Raw genomic sequence first — 26,964 nt, forward strand, 5'->3', positions numbered from 1 at the left:
TTAACGTATATTAGAAAAAGATATTTATTGAAATAATAATTTGTTGATTTCAGTTCTTTCTGAATCAGTAGGCCTGGAGTTTCATTAAGTCGAAATTAGCTTGAAACAAATTAGTATCATTAACGGATTTAGTCGTTACAAGTCACATTGATTTGCAAGCAATAATAGCCCTTAAGTTGTACTTTTTCTATCGATTTAATATCGAGTGAACAGTACGACTGAATATAATTTACGAGCGGCAACCAGTTTTCACAATATTGTATTACACACGCATGCACACGATTCCCGTATAGATATTAAATTTAATTTATTAATTCGCTTTGCAACAATAATTAGCGCCTACAGATTAGAATCGTGCACGGTAAACCGAACATGGGGGGGGGGCCTTGGGACGTTCTGATTGGTCCAATCCGTTCAGGTAGTAGAAAGAGTAGATCAACCTGACCGGTACATTCTTCTCTTCATGTCCATACGGATGTCTTTTAGTCAATTTTGAATCGGGCCTCACGTCACACCGATCCGCCTGATCTAAGTACGAGCGATTTTTCTTTTCGCGACAGTGATGATCGGATTGAAGTGATTGAAGTGTGCCATGATTCTGACTCGGACCTTAACGCTTCAGTATGCTCCCTAGGGACATTGGATGGGGTTGGAGGGCGCTAGTGCTGCTACTATTTTGCCATCACCATTTTAGGTAAATATTCACACAAAATCATTCACATCTCAGTAAGCAGTTTGTGTGATTTTCACAGTGCTGTCATTTAGACTAGTCAACGTATAATCCCCCAAAAAACAATATTTGTTAGGTGAAATGTTTGTTATGCCGCCTTTACACACTGGACGAATTTTTACACAATGTTTGACGTCTAATAAACGGCTGTTTGTCGAGCTTATTAACAGGATCTTTGACAAAGGAACACAATATACCTAGTGATAGTCGTTTTTGGAGAAATTCCATCCGATTTTTGTTTGAAAAACTAGAGCGAGGATTTTCCCGCCTGATAATAACGTTGCAATCTGCGATGCCATAAAACTTTATGGCCCATTATGTTTTAAATGCAAGCCCTAATATTTGATTTTTATTGACGGTGGAAACTGTCAAGGGTCAGTTAGTTGCGTAAATTAGGGTAAAAGCAAATTTTTAACTAACAACACACACACACCCACACAAATAGTAATAAACAACAAAGGGTACTTACATATTATCGAAAATGGGGCTTACTAGACGTTTGTCGCATTGAACCACAGCACTACAGCCCCATTTTGATTGAGAATTGATTTTTGTCCACTAACCGCACAGCACAAAACTGAAACAAACTTGTCTGAGCTAAAATTGTTACCGAAAATAAACAAATCTGACATTTCACTATTTTTTTTCATTTTGACGTTGACGCGTTGTCAGTGTCAGCTGTCACCTAACTAGGGATGGGCAAATTCAAATCTATAGAGCTGGAGTAAGTTTGCACAATTATTACTGATAAGTATGTTATATGATTATTGTTACAAATTCAGTGGGTTATTAGTCAATATTGACTTAAATAACAACCAACCGCGCTGGATTATGCTAAATCCAACGCACATCACGAATTTCAAATATTCATTAACCTTAACGGTTTATCTAAAAGGGATTAATATTTTAGTTTCAAAATTAACAATTTTATCACTGGAACGGTAATATTGATTTATTTTAGATTGTCGTAAATCCACACTAATCCGAATTGCTCCCAATAAATATTGATTTAACACTTTTCGTCTCTCCCTTGTCATCTTAGGAATTTGCAACCAAACGAGATATCAAATAAGTAAAAAAAAAAATTCGGTGCGTCACTGAAAAGGACAAAAACCATGAGTACAATTTCCGTGTCAGTATTGTTGCTGTAGCTGTGCAATAACTAGTTAATCGCGATAACGGTTGATGGAGGTGTAAACGTCTTCACGTGATGTTTTTTCTGGCTAAATTGTTGATGAATGTGATTGGGAAAGTGTCGGGATGCTGTGGGAAGTACGCGCCATAGTACTTTTGCTCATTTCAGTACGACAAATTCAGTAAGTTCAATCGAAAGAAATTATATTTGTTTATGTCACTGGCACTGTATTATGTAAAGCCACGTGACTGAACAGTTGTCCTCCAGAAGGTTCGGTTGTTTGTTTGTCCTCCAGGAGTTAGTTGCTGCGTTGTCATTTTACCAATTAACAACATTTAATTGTGATAATCAATGACGTGTGTGTGTGTGTGTGTATTACATACAATGCACCAGCCCTACAAATCGACAATTTATGGGCGCAATCTTTTAATACAACTATCGTAAAATGGCAATAAAATAAATCTAGATTAATTAAATTGTTACTTTATTACATTATATTTGATAGATTAATAATAATTGTAAATCATCCATGTAGCATAAGACTTCAATGACAGGATAAAATGCAACGTTGCCGCAATTGTCTTGATTAAAAAAAGTTGATGCAACCGTGTGCGTGTGATGTAAACGGTGTTTACAGCATCGTCGTTAAAAGCTACCGACAAACAAAATCAAATGACGTTTATATGTAAAAGTGACGCGTCTATTATGTAAAAATTAACGCCCAAGCGATAATTAATGGCGTCTATTAAGCTGCCACTGATAACACAAAATTTCTCCGAGGTGTGAACAATTTTATAATCGGACATTTAATTTTCGGTTAATTGTCGAATCAACGTTTGAAATTTTTCCTTTAATGTCCAAATTTGCTTGAAACACGTCAATACCCTATAAGGGGATTTCCTGTTGTATAATAATATGGATTGCATGGAAAACTAGACCTTATTGACCTAAATCTAGTAGGCTTTTTGCTAGTGATGTGCTTTCTAATATTTAAAAAGTGGTCAAGTCAGAATTTACAGCTTTAACGTGAATATTATTTGTTTAAGTCATCTCAGAACGATAAATTAAAATATCTCGGGAACGGAAAGAGGATTCTGAGCTGAATGATTAGTAAGTGCGCAACGGGGAGTGGCCGACTGTGATTAAAAAAATTCGATCTCTAGCTGTGCTAGATGTTATTTACGTTCGTTTGGGAATCATTATATTACTGGGGTAAATAATATATTAAGCGGAATTGAAACGTCCGATGATTTTAGAGAAAAAAAGAAAATATAAGGTCCAATCAGAACGGGCCTTGGACTGAGAGAAAAAAAATCGAACTTCATTCTTGCATAAGATACGCGTTCGAGACAGGGAAGCATTCTTTAAATAATCGCGAAACCAGTTGTCCGAAGCCAATTCAAGTTTTGCGACACTTTTTCTTCGGTTATGTCTTGTGTTTTCCAACTTATTCAACGAGAAAACATTCCTATTTCACTGAAGTCTGTCAAAAACTAGTGTATGCAACCACGCATACATTTCGAAAATTGATTAAGGCCTGTGGCCATTCCAAAATCCAATTTTCACTGCAAACAGTGCATATGCAATAATTAAACATAACCCCCAAATCAATGTTGCCAGGTTTACCGTTAAACGGAGGTTTTTAATAACATTATGAAGGTGATTTTGTCTCTGACTGTTCGTTCAAACTGGGTTTCGGGTAGTTCAAATTTTGACACCGCTTTTCTCCCTGACTGTACGAAATTTTGTATTTGTTTTTGAGGTTATTAGATAGGAAATTTAATGAGGATTCCAAAAATGTGTTTAAAAAACTCATTTCCTCACTACAAGTGGGTTTGACAGGCGATTTTGTCCCTGGCTGTCCTTTCAAACTGTGTTTCTAGTAGTTCAAGCTTTGATGCAGCTTTTCTTCCTGACTGTACTAAATTTTGTGGTGTTTTTACAGGTTATTAGATAGGAAATTTAATGAGAATTCCAAAAATGTGCTTAAAACTGGGATTTTCTCACTCCAAGTGGGTTTGACAAGCGAATTTGTCTTTGACTGTTCTTTCAAACTGTGTTTCTGGTAGTTCAAACTTTGACACCGCTTTTCTTCCTGACTGTACCAAATTTTGTAGTTGTTATTCAGGTTATTAGATAGGAAATTTAATGAGGATTCCAAAAATTTGCTTAAAACTGCCATTTTATCACTCCAAGTGGGTTTGACAACTGATTTTGTCCCTGATTGTCTTTCCAAACTGTGTTTCTGGTAGTTCAAGCTTTGACACCGCTTTTCTTCCTGACTGTACTAAATTTTGTGGTGTTTTTACAGGTTATTAGATAGGAAATTTAATGAGGATTCCAAAAATGTGCTTAAAACTGGGATTTTCTCACTCCAAGTGGGTTTGACAAGCGAATTTGTCTTTGACTGTTCTTTCAAACTGTGTTTCTGGTAGTTCAAACTTTGACACCGCTTTTCTTCCTGACTGTACCAAATTTTGTAGTTGTTATTCAGGTTATTAGATAGGAAATTTAATGAGGATTCCAAAAATGTGCTTAAAACTGTCATTTTCTCACTCCAAGTGGATATTACAGGCGATTTTGTCCCTGACTGTTCTTTCAAACTGTGTTTCTCGTAGTTAAAACTTTCACACCGCTTTTCTCCCTGACTGTACGAAATTTTGTACTTGTTTTTGAAATTATTAGATAGGAAATTTAATGAAGATTTCAAAAATATGCCTAAATCTGTCATTTTCTCACTCCAAGTGGGTTTGACAAGCAAATTTGTCTCTGACTGTTCTTTCAAACTGGGTTTCGGGTAGTTCAAATTTTGACACCGCTTTTCTCCCTGACTGTACAAAATTTTGTACTTGTTTTTGAAGTTATTAGATAGGAAATTTAATGAAGATTCCAAAAATGTGCTGAAAACTGTCATTTTCTCACCTCAAGTGGGTTTGACAAGAGAATTTGTCTTTGACTGTTCTTTCAAACTGTGTTTCTGGTAGTTCAAGCTTTGATGCAGCTTTTCTTCCTGACTGTACTAAATTTTGTGGTGTTTTTTCAGGTTATTAGATAGGAAATTTAATGAGGATTCCAAAAATGTGCTTAAAACTGTCATTTTCTCACTCCAAGTGGGTTTGACAACCGATTTTGTCCCTGACTGTCTTTCCAAACTGTGTTTCTGGTAGTTCAAACTTTGACACCGCTTTTCTCCCTGACTGTACCAAATTTTTTACTTATTTTTGAGGTTATTAGATAGGAAATTTAATGAGGATTCCAAAAATGTGCTTAAAACTGTCTTTTTCTCACTCCAAGTGGGTTTGACAAGCGAATTTATCTTTGACTGTTCTTTCAAACTGTGTTTCTGGTAGTTCAAACTTTGATACAGCTTTTCTTTCTGACTGCAGCTAATTTTCTGGTGTTTTTACAGGTTATTAGATAGGAAATTTAATGAGAATTTCAGAAATGTGCCTAAAACTGTCATTTTATCACTCCAAGTGGGTTTGACAACCGATTTTGTCCCTGACTGTCTTTCCAAACTGTGTTTCCGGCAGTTCAAGCTTTGACACCGCTTTTCTTCCTGACTGTACTAAATTTTGTGGTGTTTTTACAAGTTATTAGATAGCAAATTTAATGAGGAATCCAAAAATGTGCTTAAAACAGTCATTTTCTCACTCCCAGTGGGTTTTACTGGGCTGTTTTGTCTTGTGACACATACACTTAACATGACAGAAAGAAATGGAACGGGTTGAAAGAGACGCAATGGATGGATAACCACTGAGGAAGAGAGAAAGGGGATGACGTCACAATGACATGAACAACCAAATGTCAAAATACGTCATTATGACGTCAGCCATGGTACTGAAATTCGTGTGGTTAGTGGTGATCCCAAGTGTCGACAACCAGAACCCTTTTAAAAGTGGTTCTCACTTTAACCTTATCAGTCTCTGGCCCCCAAAAAGCCCTCTTATGTAATTTAAGGTATTTTTAGTTAAGTAGGTCTCAGGTGTCATTAACGATTTATTTACTGGTCGGGTGGTTATCTGACAAACCTTTGTAAGGTTTTTGGGAAAAGGGCACAATCTAGTCGAGTGTAAATGGGGGCCTTAATTGACATCTTTTGTTTCTTCACAAGAGATATATTGTTGGGCTGTTAATTAGTGTGAAAACGGCTTTTTTCTTGCATCTAATGTGGCTAAAATGATTGACGATTCCAGATCATTATTTTCAAGACTTGTTAGCGCACTCGACTGTTGTTTGCAGTTTCCACTTCAATCCGATTGAAATCTGTTGAAGAGTGTGGGTATGAGCAGTGCCGTTTTGCTTCGGCTCGGACATTTTGACTTACTAACTACCGATTTCATTTAGATAACTTTTTACATGAGCTTCTCGACTTGGACGCCACTTTATACACGCCCATGTAAGCGCATTTTTAATGAATGACCTCTCAAAACGTTTAATAGATTCATTTTCAGTACGATCGGATGCTGATAATCACCGCAAAACTGTTCCTCGTTAAGTTAATCTTAATTAGAACAACAACTTCATTTACTAAGTGACTAATCACTGAATTAGGGAATAAAAACTAAGTTCAGTTACTGAGCTAAACGTACACAATGGTCACGTGACACTCCAAGTGGGTTTGACAAGCGAATTTATCTTTGACTGTTCTTTCAAACTGGGTTTCGGGTAGTTCAAACTTTGACACCGCTTTTCTTCCTGACTGTACTAAATTTTGTGGTGTTTTACAGGTTATTAGATAGGAAATTTAATGAGGATTCCAAAAATGTGCCTAAAACTGTCATTTTCTCATTCCAAGTGGGTTTGACAAGCGAATTTGTCTTTGACTGTTCTTTCAAAATGTATTACTGGCAGTTCAAACTTTGACACCGCTTTTCTCCCTGACTTTACCAAATTTTGCAGTTGTTATTCAGGTTATTAGATAGGAAATTTAATGAGGATTCCAAAAATGTGCCTAAAACTGTCATTTTCTCACTCCAAGTGGGTTTGACAAGCGAATTTGTCACTGACTGTCCTTTCAAACTGTGTTTCTAGTAGTTCAAGCTTTGATGCAGCTTTTCTTCCTGACTGTAGCAAATTTTGTGGTGTTTTTATAGGTTATTAGATAGGAAATTTAATGAGGATTCCAAAAATGTGCCTAAAACTGTCATTTTCTCACTCCAAGTGGGTTTGACAAGCGAATTTGTCTTTGACTGTTCTTTCAAACTGTGTTTCTGGTAGTTCAAACTTTGACACCGCTTTTCTCCCTGACTTTACCAAATTTTGCAGTTGTTATTCAGGTTATTAGATAGGAAATTTAATGAGGATTCCAAAAATGTGCCTAAAACTGTAATTTTCTCACTCCAAGTGGATTTGACAAGCGATTTTGTCCCTGACTGTTCTTTCAAAATGTATTACTGGCAGTTCAAACTTTGACACCGCTTTTCTTCCTGACTGTACCAAATTTTGTGGTGTTTTACAGGTTATTAGATAGGAAATTTAATGAGGATTCCAAAAATGTGCCTAAAACTGTCATTTTCTCACTCCAAGTGGGTTTGACAAGCGAATTTGTCTCTGACTGTTCTTTCAAACTGTGTTTCTGGTAGTTCAAACTTTGACACCGCTTTTCTCCCTGACTGTACCAATTTTTTTACTTATTTTTGAGGTTATTAGATAGGAAATTTAATGAGGATTCCAAAAATGTGCCTAAAACTGCCATTTTCTCACTCCAAGTGGGTTTGACAAGCGAATTTGTCTTTGACTGTTCTTTCAAACTGGGTTTCTGGTAGTTCAAACTTTGACACCGCTTTTCTTCCTGACTGTACTAAATTTTGTGGTGTTTTACAGGTTATTAGATAGGAAATTTAATGAGGATTCCACAAATGTGCCTAAAACTGTCATTTTCTCACTCCAAGTGGGTTTGACAAGCAAATTTGTCTCTGACTGTTCTTTCAAACTGTGTTTCTGGTAGTTCAAACTTTGACACCGCTTTTCTCCCTGACTGTACCAATTTTTTTACTTATTTTTGAGGTTATTAGATAGGAAATTTAATGAGGATTCCAAATATGTGCTTAAAACTGTCATTTTCTGACTCCAAGTGGGTTTGACAAGCGAATTTGTCTCTAACTAAACGTACACAATGGTCACGTGACAATTGTCACTTTCAGGTCTGCTCGGAATAACCGAACACAACTATAGAAATGTCAAAGAGTTGCAAACGTCAAATGTCTTTGACATGGCACACCGCCCTCTATACTAGAAAGCTTAAAATGTCACTTTTAATGGCGGCGTTAGCGGTTTTCATTTTATACACAAACGTATGCAGATGCAGTAAAAAATATGTTTTTTTTTTTATTGTTTCGTGTAGTTGATTGCAAGTCATAAATGAAAAATCAAATTTCATAATAAATCAAATTTTCAATTCATTTAATCCTCAAAAAACTCAATTTCCACAATACAAACAAACGCAAACTGTCACCACTAATTCCACCATATTGGAATTTTTGACAAGCACCTTCTAGGCTTTCTAGAGTATAGTAGGCGGTGCATGGCACCAAGAAATTATATTTTGACAAATGACACTTTACGTCACATTTCTACTATTAACCTAAACTAACTAAGGCAGTTGAAGACAATTTTCAAAATTCAAAAGGGTTACTACCCCCTTTAGAATTTTTTTTGCTCTACACCACTGAAAAGAGAAGTCCAAGGCGATTCATTTGAATGGTTGAACCTCTCTGAACTCCCAAAAATTACCTAGATACAGGGTGTTTAAGTTTTGAACTAATTTTCTGTAAAAAGTGCATCAAAGTGGTTTTTGGAAAATATCTCGTAAAAGGTTAGATTTACGTAAAAACTGCAAGAGTGCAAAATTGTTCCTAATGAACCACTAAACCAAAACCGTTTAAAATCTTCCGTATTTCCAGCACTTTAAAAGCTTCAATTCTAGAACTTGAACTCAAAAAAAGTAAAACATTTTGCATCTCTAAAAGAGTGTTTTTTTTTAAAGCTTTTTGACAGATTTTTATGCTTTTTAATCCGTACTCTATTAATAACTATACAAGGTTGCCAGAAAAACAATGTCGATGGGTGGTCCCAGCCCGTGGATACCAGGAAAATAATTTAGCCGCTAATAGTACAGTCGGCACTCTGGTTTAATATGCAGTCAGTTTTTACCGAATAGAAAGCGTGTAATTAACTATTTAAGAAACGAAGGAGTGCGTTCCGTAACATTTCTGACAAACGAGGGCGATAAGCATATTAATTGCCCGTTTAATTATCTTTTAAGAGCGCAGTCTCCACCCCAAAAACCGAGACGAGCGGATAAACGGTTTTACCGGAATAAATTACGGGGTGCGTTCATTTCAAATTGTGGAGTAGCTCACCTCGCTCGCATTAGAAAAGTCTGAGTGACGTTTATTTGACAGACTGGTGTTGACGTTTTGACAGGGTTGCCAGATTAAGAGAATTTTCCCACAAAATAGGGGATATGTTTGTTATTCTTTGGGAATATTTCTAGCGGAGATTTGACGTTTGTACGAACCTTCTAGCTGTCAAAATAACCAAATTAGCACGCGCCTTTAAAGAAACAGACGAAAAGTGACGTTTTGGGTTTTTTATTTCGCTTTTGGTGTTTGCGCAATTATTTCGTTGAAAAATGTCTCATTTGTGTGGTTTTTTTCTAATAAACGTGTCTACAAGAAGCGCCCCGTCGAATTAAGACAGCGGGGAGGCTCTTCTTGGGTGAAAAAAGACTCGTGGGCCCCAACCCACCAGGGGGTTCTTGTCACAAAAATATCCTGACCGAAGACCACCAGCACCGGGGCTGTCATCGAATCGATTTTATGGCATCGTAGAGGCTCGGCTGTTGCGAAAAACGTTTTTTACACACTTTCAGTGATATTGATGATGACATTTCAGACGTAATGGTCTTTGAACTTGGATCTGTACATTTTTTTTTTTGGTTAAGTGGCAACGCTGCTTTTGACGTCACCCTGACAAATTTCAATCTTACGCCATCTACATTTCTTCCTAGATTTGGCGTTCCCAAATCTAGGAAGAGCCCCATCATTATGTAAACACCGATCTGATTGGTTAAAAATGGTGAGGTTTTGTTTTTTTTTCAGAGGATTGGTATTTAAACTAATTAAGGCAGTTGAAGATGATTTTTTTCCATGGTAGCTTTATATTAATTGCACACAGGCAATTTAAAATTTAAAATAAAAAAAAACACGTGAATGTTTGGTCACGTGACGAATCTGCCAGCCAGAAACGTCAAACTTGACAGCGGTCGTATTTAAGTCTGCGACTTTCAGTGGACGTGACATTGAGCACGAATATAAACTGGATGGGCTATGGCAATTAATTGCCCCTGACCTGTCACTTTTTGTAACCCCTAAAAATGGTTGTGATTGGTCAAAAAAAAACCTGCTTCTTTTTTTTGACCAATCACAATACACTACCCACTGTCGTGAGGTTTACGCAAATGTCTGGCGTAAGATTGAATTACCGCGTAAATAATGACAGAAGGAAAATTAATCGCGCTAATTAAAAGGAACATTTCAATTGTCCAATTATAAAATAAATAATTGAATTGTTTCAGTTAATTTACGAGTTGATGAATAACGCCCGAGGCCAATCCCATCAATTTTCCTTGAAATTTTCATAAAACAAGAATTACACCGAAGCCATAAATAAACAAATGACAGTGATTTTAACCTTTCGTTTGATTGGTTCAGCTGGTACAGTGTTGCAAAGTTACTTCTTTTACGTATAAACGCACTGCTCGACTGTCATTTTTCTTTCCAAATAGGCGGTTTTAAAAGAATGCTAAAGCGGCCAGCATTGGTCGTGAGTAATATGGGCAAGTGGGACTTTTTTAACGATTCAATCTATTGTTAACACCCATCTGCGCATTAGAAAAACGTGCGTAATCTGATTTATTGCTCATTTAAATGCCGGTTATTATTTAAAATCACGCCCGTCTGTTTGCGCCTTTTAAGATGGCAACCGACGATAATGCACAATATAATAATTAATTACACTTTGTATTTTTAATCTGCAACCTATTACAAAACCGAATTACTTAACTACAGGGTGATGGGAGTTACTTTTAGAGCTCCTTGTTTTGTTTTTGACAGAGAGTGTCTGGGAATGTCAAACCTTGATGGTAAATACAACTCGGATTGCAGGCAGCTCCCTCTGTCTGTACTTTGTTAAGCCCTTAGTGAACCACTGAATAACTGACTGGTTAACTGGAACTGGCACGCCACTACCAAGTCGATATTACATAATTTATTAAACTGACAAGTAGAGTGTAATTGTTTATAAAAATTGCACGCTTAATGGTCTACAAGGTTTTAATATTCATAAATCATTAATTTAATAGAGAACCGTGTCCCGTGTAATTACAGTTGACAATACTATTATATTATAATTAATTTCGCATCGAAAATATGTGATATATACGGTGATTTTTTTCCTTTAATGGGCGTGCCTAATTGTCTCAGTCACGTGGGCAAAATGTCAGTTACTGTTTCTGTTATCGGAGAGCTCAACAGTCAAGTAAATCGGAAGCAATTTCACTAACTGTCCTAGTTGGACGTAATTTAACCAAAAATGTTGTTTTGTGCTTAAAGTATCTCAATAATCTTGGAAGTTACACAAACTTTTTTAAAATAGTCCAAAAATGTCTAAAGTTACTCAAACAATCAATCAATAATTAATTTCACCTACGTTGCAGAGTTTCTTAATTTACTAAAGTGTCCAGTAGAAAAGAAAATAAACACTGCTTGAATACTCGCTTTCCTCCATTTTGAAATAATATGGAGGAAAGCGAGTATCACTAAACATAATAAAGGTCCACTACCGGACTGTATTAGAAGCAATTTAACTAACTAGACTGATTGTCTGTCACCTAGTTGGACGTAGTTTAACCAAAAATGTTGTTTTGGGCTTAAAGTATCTCAATAATTTTGGAAGTTACACAAACTTTTTTAAAATAGTCCAAAAATGTCTAAAATTACTCAAACAATCAATCAATAATTAATTTCACCTACGTTGCAGAGTTTCTTAATTTACTAAAGTGTCCAGTAGAAAAGAAAATAAACACTGCTGGAATACTCGCTTTCCTCCATTTTGAAATAATATGGAGGAAAGCGAGTATCACTAAACATAATAAAGGTCCACTACCGGACTGTATTAGAAGCAATTTAACTAACTAGACTGATTGTCTGTCACTAACAGAGTCATCTGTCATTCGAGAATTACCGTGAAATAAACGAATAATCGACGTATTGACAGAGTAGAGACAAAAAGGACGCCGACATACCAAAGTGATCCTGAAACTGTCTATAAAATATCTCGGAAAGAGAATAGGCCCATAAATATATCGCTAAAGTTTCAGGCAGTAATTGGCGGCCATTTATATTATGCCATTATAGTTCAGATTATTGGGTTTGAACTATTTTAATGGGCAATTTGAGGCTCGTTATAATCCTAGCTCTTTGGCTATACTGAATATGTAAATTTTTTAGGTTAGGTAGCGTGTAAATTATCGTTTTACATTTTGTCGGTGTGTTTACGTTTTGCCGTTCCTCTGGACGGAATTTGAATAATGATTCATTTTTTTTTCCCGATAAACCTTAATTACTCTATAACGATCGCAAATTTTATCTCGACTGTCGCTCTGATTCCTCTTTTATAAAAGAAATGAAATAAATACGTCAGACAGCCCGTTTTGATTTATGCAGGCTCCCAGTTCTTATATATTTACACACCTGATACGTTTATGTAAATTCGATTTGATTTTATCACTACTTAACTTCGTATAAAGGAGATATCAATTTATACGACAGTGGCGCACGCGATATGTAGAGCGAGAGCCAAGATGGCTGTGATTCTATATACAGATCAACTGTCAAAACACAAAACGTCATCTGTCACCTGTCTGAACGTGATCCGGATCACCTTATTGATATGAGAGCGACAAAGAGGTCACAATTAGTTAAAAAAAGAAACAAACTGAAAACTGCTTTTTTCGACAGTAACACCAATTTGCAGACAAAAAATTAGACGGTCAAGATTTCAAATCAGTTTTAAGCACTCAGTCGCATTAAAACGTCGTTAAATGCACCTTTTTGCAATTTTATTGGCTCGAACTTTACGACCGCCAGCAGAAGATTACCTAATAAAGTACCCTTCGTAGTAGTAAAAACTTTAAAATCATCTTCAACTGCCTTACAAAAAAATGTTATACTTTGAGGAGCATTTTGGTAAAAATTTCACACTGTTATCTCCGAAAATAGCTCGGAAAATAGGTAATCAAGTTTGACGCCCCCTGGCGGCCAAACGGTACAACTTAGCCTGGTCCTGTCAACGTCACGTGATAGCCCCATCCGTTAGCTACCTACGATCATCTGATGTGTCTATACGGATTGTTTCAAATAATCGAGTTATTCGCGATTTTTTCGGACAATGCACCGAAGGTTTTTCCTGGCTTAGACCGCCGCCATATTGGATTTAGCACGTGTGAAAGTGGCCATTTTTAACTAATTTCAGTATGGAAAACACGAATATGGTGTCCGTTTTGCTGTAACTGCCTCCACTTTGTCGCTGACCTTGAAAATAGGGTATTTTTGACAGTTTTCTAGCACCCTTAAAAATGACACTTTACGTCACATTTTGAGTGTTAATTTAAACTAATTAAGGCAGTTGTTTGGTCACGTGACGAATTTTCCTTCAAATCTGCCAGCCAGAAACGTCAAACTTGACAGCGGTCGTCTGGGACTTTCAGTGGACGTGACATTGAGCACGAATATAAACTGGATGGGCTATGGCAATTAATTCTTCGGTTTTTCTTTCAGGATAGTATACGGAGTGTTCAATTTGGGTGCGGAGGTTTTCTGCTCTAGGATACCGGGATTGACAGCTAAACAGAGAGAAATGTGCAGATCTTCACCAGGTAACTGACTTTTAGGTATTTTTGCCTGAATCAACCCAATTTTTGTGTCTTTTTTCCGTAGACGCAATGGTGGCTATTGGAGACGGGATTCGAATGGCTACCGACGAATGCAAATACCAATTCAGACATCACAGATGGAATTGCAGCGGAATCGAAAATCCATCGTCGTTTGGACATGTCGTTGTAGTCGGTATGTAGGTATTAAAAGCGATTTTTTCGACAACACACTAAGTAGGGAAAATTATGAAAATTTTATACAATATTCTAGACACTTTAGGCTGTATTGTGTGAAAAAATGAAGCTTGTAACTTAAAAACTGAAATTACGCTGAACTTTTAAAGTTTTGACAGTTTTGACGTTAGTGACAGTTGACAGTTGGAACGTGACCACAGTCAATCAGTCAACCGCAATTGTCTTCAATACTGCAAAGGTACTTGGACTTGGTTTTGTGACAGTTGTCACGTGACACTAGAACGCGCTCTTCTTTTTTCTGTCAAATATCACTCCATGAGGCTACAAAATTAGAAAACCGGTTAAAACCACAAGAATCAATGTAAATCATATTTTCAATGCTTTTATAGTTTTATGAGTTGGTTTTTTGACAGTTGTGACGTGTGAAATGTCAATTTTAATGATTGCCAATCACTTTGGCCACAAAATGGAAAACTGTTGGTACATACGGGTACTGGTTAAAACTTGCATGATTTATGAAGAAGATGAAATTCTGAAGATGTTCGCACGCGGCAGTAAATTAAGCGCGGGACTTCATTAATTAGCGTCATCCATATTTTCAATATTATGAATTGCGCTTGGTGTGGGTGAATTTGCCTTTTCCAGCTACCATTATTTATTGCCGCACGCGCAATAAATCTTTATCTTCATTAATTAAACGACCATTTTATGTTACGTGCCCGCAACGTTGCACGGTGTATTATTACGGCGCAGTTTTCTGCTTTAAAGCAATTCTTCGGTTAGAAAGAGGAAAAATAGCGTTCTTCAATCAAAGAAGCCAGCCAAGAGATGCTGCCGTTTTGTCTTCATTTATTCCGGTCACATTCAAGCGTGTCTTTCTCTCGGTTTCTCATTGTTTACAAATAAGGCATATCAAGCGGGCCTATCAGTTGCTATCAGATATAAATTTGTTATAATAAGTTGCGGTTGTGGGTATACAATAACTTTAATCGGCCCACATATTTGCGACCCGGCCTGTTTCAACATATAGAATTACACTGTTATAATTATTAAAATCCTTTTTTGCTGCTTTTCACTTTGTCTACACAGTCAAGTAAATAGCACGCAGTGAGACTGTGGCTTTTAGTAATTAACTGATAACCTTATAGAGGGCGCAGTGAATTGCAATATGTTTCACTAATTACGATACCATTCTTCTTCTTTTTTTTTTTTAAACCATATTTGACAATTGTTTGTTCTTCTTCTTTAAGTAAAATGGTACAAACGGAGCAACGGGTCTTTCCCATTCTCCCATTGTATTTCGTCTTCGTCCCAATAAAGGCATATCGGTGGATCAGCCGTAAATCTGGCCGCTGCCTAATTAACTTAGGGACGTGCGTAATGTCACCGCAATTCCTCCATTCCCAATCATTCCGTTTTTTTTTATTTCCTTACTCGGTTTTCTTTGTGGCGCCAGTTCAAAAGGAACGCATTCGGACACATTTTTGTTTTCACGTTACTGTCTAGATTCAGTAGTGTCACGTGACCACTGTCACTAACGTCAAAACTGTCAAATTTTGATCGGGAAAGCTCAAGGAAGCCGTAGTTGATAAACTTTGCGCAGAAACTACGAAAATCAGGATTTGAAACAGTTTTCTTGAAGTATTCAAATTGGTTTGATAACAGCGGTCACGTGACTGTGTCTTAAAAGCACGTGACCACTGTCACTAACGTAAAAACTATCAAATTTTGCTCGGAAATGCTCAGGAAACCCGTAATTGTTAAAATTGGCACAGGAGCTACAAATGTCAGGATTTGAAACAGTTTTCTTGAAGTATTCGAATTGATTTAATGACAGCTGTCACGTGACTGTGTCCTAGAAGCACGTGACCACTGTCACTAACGTCAAAACTGTCAAATTTTGCTCGGGAAAGCTCAGGAAACCCGTAGTTGTTAAACTTTGCGCAGAAACTACAAAAATCAGGATTTGAAACAGTTTTCTTGAAGTTATCGAATTGGTTTGATGACAGCTGTCACGTGACAGTGTCTTAAAAGCACGTGACCACTGTCACTAACGTCAAAACTGTCAAATTTTGCTCGGGAAAGCTCAAAGAGACTAAGCAGAGTCAGTTTATCTGGTGTAGAAAAGAATATGCGTTTTTGAGCTCCTCGAGTGGCTGTTACGTGACAATGTCAGCAAATCGTAATCGAGAAACACGTGACACTTGTCAACAACGTCAAACCAGTCAAACTGTGCTCAAATGCTGCAAAAATCACAGTTTAAAAAACAAAGTACCATTTCCTTGCAATACTAGAGACAAAACGTCTTTTCAATTTCAGTGACCGTTATTTTGACTGTTGCCACGTGACAACCTTAATAAATACTGTTCTAGAGATACGTAGCAACTGTCACTAAAGTCAAAACTGTCAAACTTGACCAAGTGTTGCGATAATCACGGTTTAAACAGCAAAATACAATTTTCTTGCTTTAGTAGAGACAAAATGTGATTTCAAGTTACGTGACCGTTATTTTAACTGTTGTCACGTGACAATCTCAATAAATAGTGTTCTAGAAACACGTTGCAACTGTCACTAACGTGTTCACGTGAGTTCTAATTGGTTAATAGGAGTGGGAAGTGCTGTACAAAAAGAAATTTTGATTGGTTAATAACTGAATAAGTGAACGGTTGGCGTATTCTGTCTGAGTGTTAGAAAGAGAACGTTTATGGTTCAGACAGGGGTAGAATTATGACGTTTCCAAGACTGGGTCTATATATTATCGTTCGGATTGGTGGCCTTTAACCGAGTGGTTTTGAATGATCCACCCGCTGGCTAAAGACTTGTTTATGTTGGTTAAAACCGTACTTTATGACCTGTCGGGGATTAAAATGGTATAACATGATAATCCTCGTGGTTGACGGGAGCGTCCATAACTTACTCAGAGGACTTTGCGTTATTTTAATGGTCAGAAATGTTTCAGGTGAGATTCATCTGTTTTCCATATTCATAAAAGTTAATAGGATTAAAAGAACGACTTCTGTTTGTCAAGGCAACGTAGATGAACCTTAAACGATCACCCAGTCGAGGAATAATGGTTATAGTGTAAAGCCCACCTCAATAAATACGGTTGTTCGCATGGAATAGCGAAAATAAAGCTCAGCTCAAGATAAAAATCAGTGAAAACGATAATTCTTGCACTCTCGTCGACCTTAATGGGCCCGGCCAACAAATTTATGTAAATTAAGAAAAATACATGTGAACACACCTTTAGTTTGTTGGTTTAAAGTGACAGCGCCCGGATGACAGAAATGACGTACTTGACGCAGCTCTGTTGTTGTAATTTTTGATTGGTCACTTACCTTATCTTAATTTGATTTAATTCAGACAATTTATTCCAATCAATCAATAATTAAATAGCTGAGATGATGACAGTTAAGAATTATTTTCGGTGCTCACCTTAAATAATCGCCTTATCCATGACCGGTCCAGACTGCCAAATTTCCAATCACTTTTTGCCGGGATATACGCACATTAACGCCAAAGCACTAAACGTGGCCCATTAATGAACGTTTTTGGTACCGGAACCAAGTTTTCACCGTGAAATTGAATAAACGAGGACCACCCTTGTAAACCAAACGGCAACATCTCGAAGCTGCCAGGTTTCCGGCTGGAACCCGAGAAAATAAAGTTTTAATACCCCCGGACATTACTAAAACACTTTCCACTACCAATTTAACCCGAAATCCGTGATTTTGGGGCCCAAAACATGAAACGAAGTCCCAATTTGAAAGAACGCGCCCGCCATACTGTTTTACTAACTTCACAGCCTACTAAGAAGAAGTGTAGGAGCAATGTGTTAGAAAAAGACAGCACTATGTTAATGTCAAAAATGACAGAAGCCACTAGAGCTGGGGCTGTTTGACCAGTTTGACGTTGATCGATCAGAGTTTATTAGTGCTGGGCTCAAATAATTACTACAGTCGATATCATTAATTTTACTCTGTTTACCTAACTTATAAATTATTGATATATTGGATGCTATAGAAGTAATATATCTGGGAATTACAAATCTCTTAATTCCACTCATTACAAATGCAAATCCGTTAAATACGGTGAAAATTATCATTTTTGAATAAGAAGCTTAACTTTTTGTCGCAACCATTAACACCTGCCTGATTAAGGAAGGTGGGGAAAGTAAATTACTGACTCAAGGGCATGTATAGTCTTGACTGTCTAAAAAGAAGGGATGTGACAGGACCAGCTGTCAGTGTCAAGACTGTCAAATACTGGAACAGAAACATTGTGGCGCGACCGTAACCGATTCGTTAATAATTAATGGCGTATACGAACACGAGAAATTAAACGGCGATCCTTATTTATTGTAATTGATTTATAAAGGTGTCCATTTATTGATATACGGCGACTTTTTAATTGATTTTCTCGTAAGGTCACGCGATATTTTTGAAAAAATACCGGCGCCAAACATGCGAACCCCGATCGAAACAAAACAATTATCGATAAGGGTGTTCAATCATTCTGTTCGATTATTCGTTTCGTATCATTTGTCAGCTCGTTAATATTAACGCGGTAGTAAAGGTATTTTTTTGTTTGGTTAGATTGTGGATTTCGTCAGTAAATAAAAAGAAAAAGTTAGGTTAGGTTAAGTGTCATTTTGTTGAGTAATTACAAACATTCATTCGGTCTTAATTATTAGATTATACCGGGAATTAAGCCATCGTCAGTGATTTTTTTTTGGTAAATCAGCATATAAACAGGATCGTAAATCAAAACGTTCGATTTCCGATTATGAGATCGTAACAACGATAAAGATTCGACTAATGAGGCTGAATATGTCAGTGGAAACGACATTAGAATGGTCGCCCGCTGCGCTGAAACCATGTCATAAAGTTACATTATGACGCTCTTTAGAGCGGGGCATGTCCTGCTGGCAGTTTGTATGTCGGTTCAATCAATTCCGTGTAAACAAGCCGCATTTACACCGATACAAGATATTAGACCATGTTTATTCATTGCTAGCTTGACCGTTAATTTTGTTTTGTTGAAGGCTGTCAAATTGGTTATAACTGTCACTGTCAAAATTTAGTGTTGCAGCTATGTCAAACCTTCGTAGTTCTTGCGAACTTACCCCAGAAAATCGCCTGAAAGCACTGGTAGAGTATTCAGGTCGAATGGAAATGAATCCAACCATCACAACCAAACTCTACTACAAATCAGGTTTAAACATGTACAAACAGTTCCTTAACTACTATAAGGTAGTGGTTTAGCACTTTTTAGGACAAATAATGAAACTTTTTCTTCAAGGAGAGTAGTTGGGAGAACGCTTTTTGCCTAAACCTAAAATACGAATCGTTGTTTTTCGACAAGATCCGCAATCATCCCGATTATGCAAAAGTGCCGGTCCAGGTCAAGTCGATCAATGCAGCAAACTTCAGAGTAATCAAACCGAAAGCGGAGCACGCAAAACGAGAATTGCTCAAACTGTACAAACGCGATTACCTGTCATATCGAGAGGAAATGAAAACCGTCAACAAAGGTATGGAGTTTTGCGGTCCACTGGAAAGTACGTCGTCGAAACAACAAAAATCCACTACGTCATCGTTTCTAACCCACAATTCAAACGAGTTCAAAAGTCAGGTGAGTTTCAACACGTCAAGAAAACTGGACCGAATGCGCAAAGACCGTAAACTGGACAGTAGTGACGTTTCGTTCAAAATAAGTAAAACCTCCAGTTTGGCGTCAATACCGAAACGAACCAGTTTGGAGGAAGCCAACAACCGGAAAGCCAGTCAAAGCTCCGAAGCATCGGGGCGAATCTCTAAAAGTACTCAGAAATCGGTTGCTTCAAGTATAGGCCGCAGAAGTGTCAAAACCAAGACGAAACGCACCTCTTTGATGGCAAAGAAGGCTTTCAGTCGAGACAGTTTAGAGGTTGTGAAAAAATAAATTAAATGTTTGTTCAGTGATTGCCAATTTGATACGATTATTTGTTGTTGCTGACTGATCTGAGTTTCATTGGTTGAATGCTCACGTGACTATGACGTTTTCTGACTTGTGGCCAATGGTGGTTCAAGTGGGTCATATACAAGTGTGGTAAATCCAAAACCGACCATAGGAAAACCGTGTAACGGACAGAGAAACGTACATTATTGCATGCGCGGGACTAAGACAGAAAACGAAAAAACTATCAAGTAGGCCATATTTCCAGCGCGCTGTTGCCAAACTCCAAGTATCCAATAGCGCACCGCCCTCTGTACAAGAAAGCCTAGAATGTCACTTTTAATGGCGGCGTTAGCGGTTTTCGTTTTGTACACAAACCTATATGTACAGATGCAGTAGAAAATATGTTTTTTTTTATTTTTTCGTGTAGTTGATTAGAAGTTGTGAGTGAAAAATCAAAGAACGCTTCATTCCTGATCCAGATATGTATAGATATGGCTTTTTATACCCAATAAAGTCCAGCCAAAGCAAGTTTGGTTAGAACCCTTTGTCCTGGAAAGTACAACAAATTAATGTAAAAACTGCTCAATCAAAGAAAATTTGGAAATCCTTGAAAGTAGGTAAGCAAAACTGGTAAATGGGTTTTATATTATTACCAAGACCTTTCTTTTAAAATGTAAATGTGCCGAAGGAACTTTTAAAAGCTGTCCTGTTTCTTCAGAGTAAACCTTTGTTGCTCTCAAAATGCAGGCGACCTCAAAATGTAACTCACATACAATAAGTTTACTGAATGAGAAAGCATATTGTACTTACCACTGAGTATTGTGTTGGAGTAAAATCATTCCAGTTCAAAGCTTTCAACCACTGTTGGGTTCGAGCAGGGTCTTTTGGAAAGGAAAGGACACTTTTGGGCCTTTCTCCAAATTGCTTTTACAATTTGGCAAACAACAAGTGTGACGGCATATTGTAGAGGCAATAGAATTTAAGTTAAAAAACCAACAACAAATTATAGAACAATGAAGGAACAATAACAATAGTGATAACACAATAAAATGAACACAAACTACACTTTCACTAGAACAATAAACATATAAACAACAATATATAATAGCAAACAAAAATTACTTTGGCAAGTAATCCCAAGTCTTGACTTTAAACCTTAAAAATTAATTTAATCATCGAAAAACTCAATTTCCACAATACAAACAAATGCAAACTGTCAACCACTATTTCGGCCATATTGGAATTTTTGGCATGCACCTTCTTGGCTTTCTTGTACAGAGGGCGGTGAATAGCGTCGACAAAATTAATTTTGTTGTTGGATTATTCCTAATTTATTATAGTCGGTAAGTGTGAGCTGTATTTAGTCCGATTTCTGTCAAATTTGTTTAACGATTTGAATGAAATTACTTAGTTTTCACTTAGCAGTCGAATTGCTGTATAGCGTTACGAGACCTCCCTATTGTAGTAATATTTCATCTGTCATCAGTCAGTCAGTTTGACAACACTGATGCAAAATTATGGCCTGCTTAAAATTTTGTACTGTCTTTGTCACGCGCATTCAATCATTTATGTGTCTCTGTCCGTTACACGATTTTCCTAAGGTCGGTTTTGGATTTACCACACCTGTATAAAAAATAATAAACAAACTGTCGATTGAATAAAAGGTTTTTGGGTCGATAATCAGGTTCTTTGATCTGCCCACGTGCGCGAATTTACAGTACCATCAATTGATGGCAGTGATTCAGGTGGAGTGGGCCGGAAACTCGGGGGTTGAGCATTTTGTAATATTTATAATCACAAATAGATTGCATTAACGGGGAAATTATCTGAACTACTTATCTGACACGATCTCTTTTAAATGATTAAAAACTGGCTCCGAGAATAAGGTGTTAACGAGACCTGTCAACGCGTTAAATATGACCGAATCTATTTAGCTAATGGCGACTGACCATTTTCAGCTGTCAACTACGACTATATTAACCGGTCCTGAAATATGGCAACCGCGCTTAACGATCGAATTAACCAATTTCACTTATCTCCGGTTTAATAAGGCGCACGATGGCAAAAATCCGGCGGCATTAAATCCGGTCGATTTGCATACCGCTTCAATTACTCGGGGTGATAAGGAGACCGGTTGTGGGTAGACATTTTTTACGGATAACACACAAGTGGTAATTACTCAGTTACATCTTAATTAAGGTTTTCAAAATAACCGGTTTTAGGGGAGAGTTGACTGAATATAACGGTATTTTTTAGGTTCCAGAGAAGCGGCCTTTACTTACGCGATAAGCAGTGCGGGAGTGACGTTTGCAATAACGGCGGCGTGCGCCAGAGGCAACATTTCAATGTGCGGCTGTCAGAACCCGAGCAAAATGCGAGAACCAGCCCCCAACGGGTGGAAATGGGGCGGATGTAGCGTGGACGTCGATTTTGCCACCAAATTCGCGAGGAAATTCATGGACGCCCGCGAATTCGAAGGTGACGACCGCAGTCTGATGAACCTGCACAACAACAAAGCAGGCCGAAAAGTAAGTAAATTTGACAGCGCGTTGTTTACAACGGCAAACCACCAATTTGACGTTTGAGTGACATGACAGTTTGCTCAAAATGACGGAAGACAGTAAACAACAACAAAAGTTTTAAGTCAAACGATAAACTTTCCGGAAAATTAAATTTATGGAAATTTTTCCTGAAAAATTGTAAAATATGAAAATTCAAAAATAATTTGTTTTTTACATTTTTGTACTACTAACTTGTCAGTTGAGGTTAATTTTGAAAAGAAAATTTTGACACTTTAGGAAGTGACACCCTTGCAAAATGACATTTTAACAAATCACACTTTACGTCATTTTTATACTATTAACCTGAAGGTATTTAAGCAATTTAAGGTTAATTTTAAAAATAAAAAATTTTCTGAAAAAAAATCAGAAGGTATGACCCTTGAAATTTCTTGACAATTCTAGTTTTTAATTTTTCAAGGTCAAACGGTGCATGGTACCAAAACAGCGTATAGAAGGTAAAAGTTGTTTCCATCGAGGTGCATTTGTGGTAAAAATTTCAGACCTCGAACCTGAAACGTTCTTGAGATATTGAGCGAAAACTGCAAAACACGAGAGTCAACTTTGACGCCCTCTAGCGGCTAAACGGGGCAACTTAGCCGTGCCCGCTCAACGTCACGTGATAGCCCCGTTCATTAGCTTTCTTTTGTTATACGGTGTGTTTATACAGGATGTTTAAAATAAGCGAGTTATGGACGATTTTCTCGAAAAGTGCACGAAAATTTCATCAAAATTAGGGATTTTTTGGCCTACTATACTAACGGCGACCATTTTGGATTTTCCTCAATCAAAGTGATTTTTTCAACTAATTTGAACCTGGCTAACACAAATCTGACGTCCATTTTGCTCTAACTGGCACCGTTTCGGAGATGACCTTCAAATTATGTCAATTTTGACACTTTAGGGCGTGGCACCCTTGCAAAATGACATTTTGACAAATGACACTTTACGTCATTTTTGTACTATTAACCTGAAGGTATTTAAGCAGTTTAAGGTTAATTTTGACAATAAAAAATTTTCTAAAAAAAATCAGAAGGTATCCCTTGAAAATTCTTGACAATTCTAGTTTTTAATTTTTCACGGTTAAACGGTGCATGGTACCAAAACAGCGTATAGAAGGTAAAAGTTGCATTCCATCGAGGTGCATTTGTGGTAAAAATTTCAGACCTCGAACCTGAAACGTTCTTGAGATATTGAGCGAAAACTGCAAAACACGAGAGTCAACTTTGACGCCCTCTAGCGGATAAACGAGGAAACTTAGCCGTGCCCGCTCAACGTCACATGATAGCCCCGTCCATTAGCTTTCTTTTGTTATACGGTGTGTTTATACAGGGTGTTCAAAACAAACGAGTTATGGACGATTTTCTCGAAAAGTGCACGAAAATTTCATCAAAATTAGGGATTTTTTGGCCTACTATACTAACGGTAACCATTTTGGATTTTCCTTAATCAAAGTGATTTTTCTAACTAATTTGAATCTTGGGGACACAAATCTGACGTCCATTTTGCTCTAACTGGCACCGTTTCGGAGATGACCTTCAAATTATGTCAATTTTGACACTTTAGGGCGTGGCACCATTGCAAAATGACATTTTGACAAATGACACTTTACGTCATTTTTGTACTATTAACTTGAAGGTATTTAAGCAGTTTGAGGTTAATTTTGAAAATAAAAAATTTTCTAAAAAAAATCAGAAGGTATGACCCTTGAAAATTCTTGACAATTCTAGTTTTTAATTTTTCAACGTCAAACGGTGCACGATACCAAAAAACTGTATAGAAGTTAAAAGTTGCACCCCATCGCGATGCATTTGTGGTAAAACTCTTAGATCTCTAACCTGAAACGTTCTTGAGATATTGAGCGAAAACTGCAAAAAACGAGAGTCAACTTTGACGCCCTCTAGCGGATAAACGAGGAAACTTAGCCGTGCCCGCTCAACGTCACGTGATAGCCCCGTCCATTAGCTTTCTTTTGTTATACGGTGTGTTTATACAGGGTGTTTCAAATAAGCGAGTTATGGACGATTTTCTGGAAATGTGCACCAAAATTTCGCTCAAATTCGGAATTTCAGCTTTCGAGGAGGGTGGTCAAAGTAGGCTGTTAAAGCAAAAACAATTGAATATCAATACAAACATTTTACATCAAGTAGGCCTAGAATTTGACGTAGATTCCAAAAATCGAATAAAAAATGATAAGTTTGGTTTGTTGCTCAAATTTGGGACACCCTGTATACTGATTATCTAGAAATAAAGTATATGCAATATCTACAAGATTCATATTTGGTATTTTTTTATATAAAATGAAAATTAAACAAGGAAGTTAAAAATTCATTGAATCACCCTGTAAACTACTCCATTGTATTGTCAATAACACGGTTATTTGGACAGTTACAGGGTGGTTCAATATACCAATTTGTAGCCCTTGAAATTCCCTTTTGACCACCCTGTATAGCGTTTTCACCTAAAACGTCGAATAAGTGAGTTATTACTGTTAAAACTGAGTTATTTGTTGTAAAGTTTTATTTTGACAGTTTTGACTGTGACAGCCCATAACTCTGTTATTTGGACAGTTACAGGGTGGTTCAATATACCAATTTGTAGCCCTTGAAATTGTCTTTTGATCACCCTGTATACCATTTATAGTAGAAATGTCACGCTACCGGAAAATTGAAGCTTTTATACCCGCAATGTGTTGTCCAGAAGGGTGAACACATAGAACATTTGTTCAATTAAATCAGATTACTATAGTCTTGCATAAATTTATAAATATTTTTTTTTTTTAATTCAATTATTTTGAAAAGTGTTGAGGTTAGGTATACAAAATTTTTCAAAAAGTTTCCGGAAATTTTCCGAAAAAAATGGGAAAATCTGAAAATTCAAAAATAATTCGTTTTTTATTTTAATTTCCAGTACAACAATCCAATATAATATGATATTAGCATTTATCAAAGTATAACGTGCTGACGGTTAAGTCTATACTTAAAGATCAATCTACGGATACGGCGTAAAGTTACACATTACCTATTAGTTGGCCGGGAGCGTGTGAAAATCGCGCTATTTCCATATTATCGCGTTTGATTTATTATGGTGCATGGTGGTTAAAGTGGTACCTGTGGGCTTGCGTGTACGACCAATAGCATAAATACAGCCTTGTAGTCGCCGATTGGGTTGTTTTCCGTTCAAAAGTGGTGTAGAACAAGTAATTGCCGTTGTAAGGTATTGTCTGACAACACCGTAACCTTTTATTTACTAAAGTACACAAGTATAGGTTATGTTATTATATGGCTTGACGATTTGGCCGCTAGAGGGCTTTAAAGTTGACTGATGATCTTTCACTCTTATTAAACTATCTTTTTGAATTTCTAGCTAGTAAAACTGACTCTCCTGTTGGAATGCAAGTGTCACGGGGTGTCTGGCAGTTGCACGATGAAAACCTGCTGGAAAACGTTGCCAAGTTTCCGGCAAATCGGAGACGCCCTAATGGAAAAATACTACAGAGCACGGTGAGTAAACGAAACCGGCTTAAAAGTTTAAAGTTGAACGTAAAACAGGCCTGTAGTGGCAATGGCGCAACAACACCAAAACCCCAGGAACGCCAACTTGAGAAAAACGAAAAAACAACACCTGGTGTTGACTAAAGGGAAATTGCCGAGCAAAAAGCAACCGAAAAAGGCCGAATTGGTGTTTCTGCAAATGTCCCCCAATTACTGCGAACGGGATTTGGCTTCGGGCAGTCTAGGAACGGCGGGGAGGAGCTGCAACATCACCTCCAGAGGTAAAAAAAACTGTCAAATGTCATTTCAGTGGTGCCAACCGGAATATATTTCAGGTACTGAAGGTTGCGACTTGATGTGCTGCGGCAGGGGCTACAACACCCATCAGTACGTCAAAAATACTCAGTGCAGGTGTAAGTTTCACTGGTGTTGTACTGTACAGTGCGACACGTGCAGTGAAATCACCGAGGAGTACACGTGCAAGTAACTTTTTACCGTCAAAATGACAATTTATATTATAGTGTAAATTTTTGTACAAAAATGTGTCTGTAAAAAAAATCACTTTGACCACAAAGTTACTTAATTCTTACTAATTTTAAATTAAGCAAGTGATATGAATCTCATTAACTTATTAATAATGAAATAAATTATTTAAATTGTTTTTTATGTACTCTAATGCTAAGTTCACATGTGCGTAAATTCAGCATTGTTACCATTTACGCACGTGTAAACCGAAAAAAAATAAGTATTAAAAAAGTATTAATTGTTAGGTTATGATTTAAGTTACTAAGAAAACGTACTTAACTACAATTTTAAGCTGCACAGAAACAGTTTTGTGATATGTTTTATGTAAAATTAAATGCCTTTAATTGCTTGTTTGTCAATGTATAGTTTGACCAAATGTCAAATTACGTTTTGCTTCTTACAAGCAGCTTAACCTCACTCTTGTCAAATCGGTATACAACTGAATCGCT

At 37.0% G+C, this 26,964-nt stretch overlaps 2 protein-coding genes across 3 annotated transcripts; both read left to right on the plus strand.

Annotated features, from left to right (window-relative positions):
* The first annotated feature begins 468 nt into the window (after positions 1–468).
* LOC145737451 (protein Wnt-2-like) lies at positions 469–26,864 on the plus strand. 2 transcript variants are annotated; one of them, XM_081992149.1, is made up of 7 exons: positions 469–694; positions 13,709–13,806; positions 13,868–13,996; positions 22,195–22,466; positions 25,863–25,999; positions 26,048–26,271; positions 26,326–26,864. In XM_081992149.1, exons 1-7 carry the CDS (start codon positions 624–626, stop codon positions 26,475–26,477), a joined length of 1,083 nt encoding a protein of 360 aa, XP_081848275.1. In that variant the 5' UTR covers positions 469–623; the 3' UTR covers positions 26,478–26,864. The 2 variants fall into 2 exon arrangements, with proteins under 2 accessions (XP_081848275.1, XP_081848276.1); XM_081992150.1 differs by lacking the exon at positions 469–694 and adding an exon at positions 1,855–2,046.
* On the plus strand, positions 19,051–19,968 carry LOC145737460 (uncharacterized). The gene is made up of 2 exons (XM_081992159.1): positions 19,051–19,250; positions 19,300–19,968. The coding sequence occupies exons 1-2, from the start codon at positions 19,092–19,094 to the stop codon at positions 19,939–19,941; spliced, it is 801 nt and encodes a 266-aa protein (XP_081848285.1). The 5' UTR covers positions 19,051–19,091; the 3' UTR covers positions 19,942–19,968.
* Positions 26,865–26,964: the final 100 nt, after the last annotated feature.

The sequence above is a fragment of the Ips typographus genome, linkage group LG14 (genome assembly GCF_016097725.1).
Source record: "Ips typographus isolate SLU linkage group LG14, UJ_Ityp_2.0, whole genome shotgun sequence".
NCBI classification, from domain to species: Eukaryota; Metazoa; Arthropoda; class Insecta; order Coleoptera; family Curculionidae; genus Ips; species Ips typographus.

Bases quoted from the DNA above. Each gene is read 5' to 3' on its own strand.
- LOC145737460 (XM_081992159.1), top strand. From the start codon at position 19,092: ATGTCAAACCTTCGTAGTTCTTGCGAACTTACCCCAGAAAATCGCCTG. The intron at 19,251-19,299 runs GTAGTGGTTTAG...TTTTTCTTCAAG, and splicing joins AGTTCCTTAACTACTATAAG to GAGAGTAGTTGGGAGAACGC.
- LOC145737451 (XM_081992149.1), top strand. From the start codon at position 624: ATGCTCCCTAGGGACATTGGATGGGGTTGGAGGGCGCTAGTGCTGCTA. The intron at 22,467-25,862 runs GTAAGTAAATTT...TTGAATTTCTAG, and splicing joins ACAACAAAGCAGGCCGAAAA to CTAGTAAAACTGACTCTCCT. The intron at 26,000-26,047 runs GTGAGTAAACGA...AACGTAAAACAG, and splicing joins GAAAAATACTACAGAGCACG to GCCTGTAGTGGCAATGGCGC.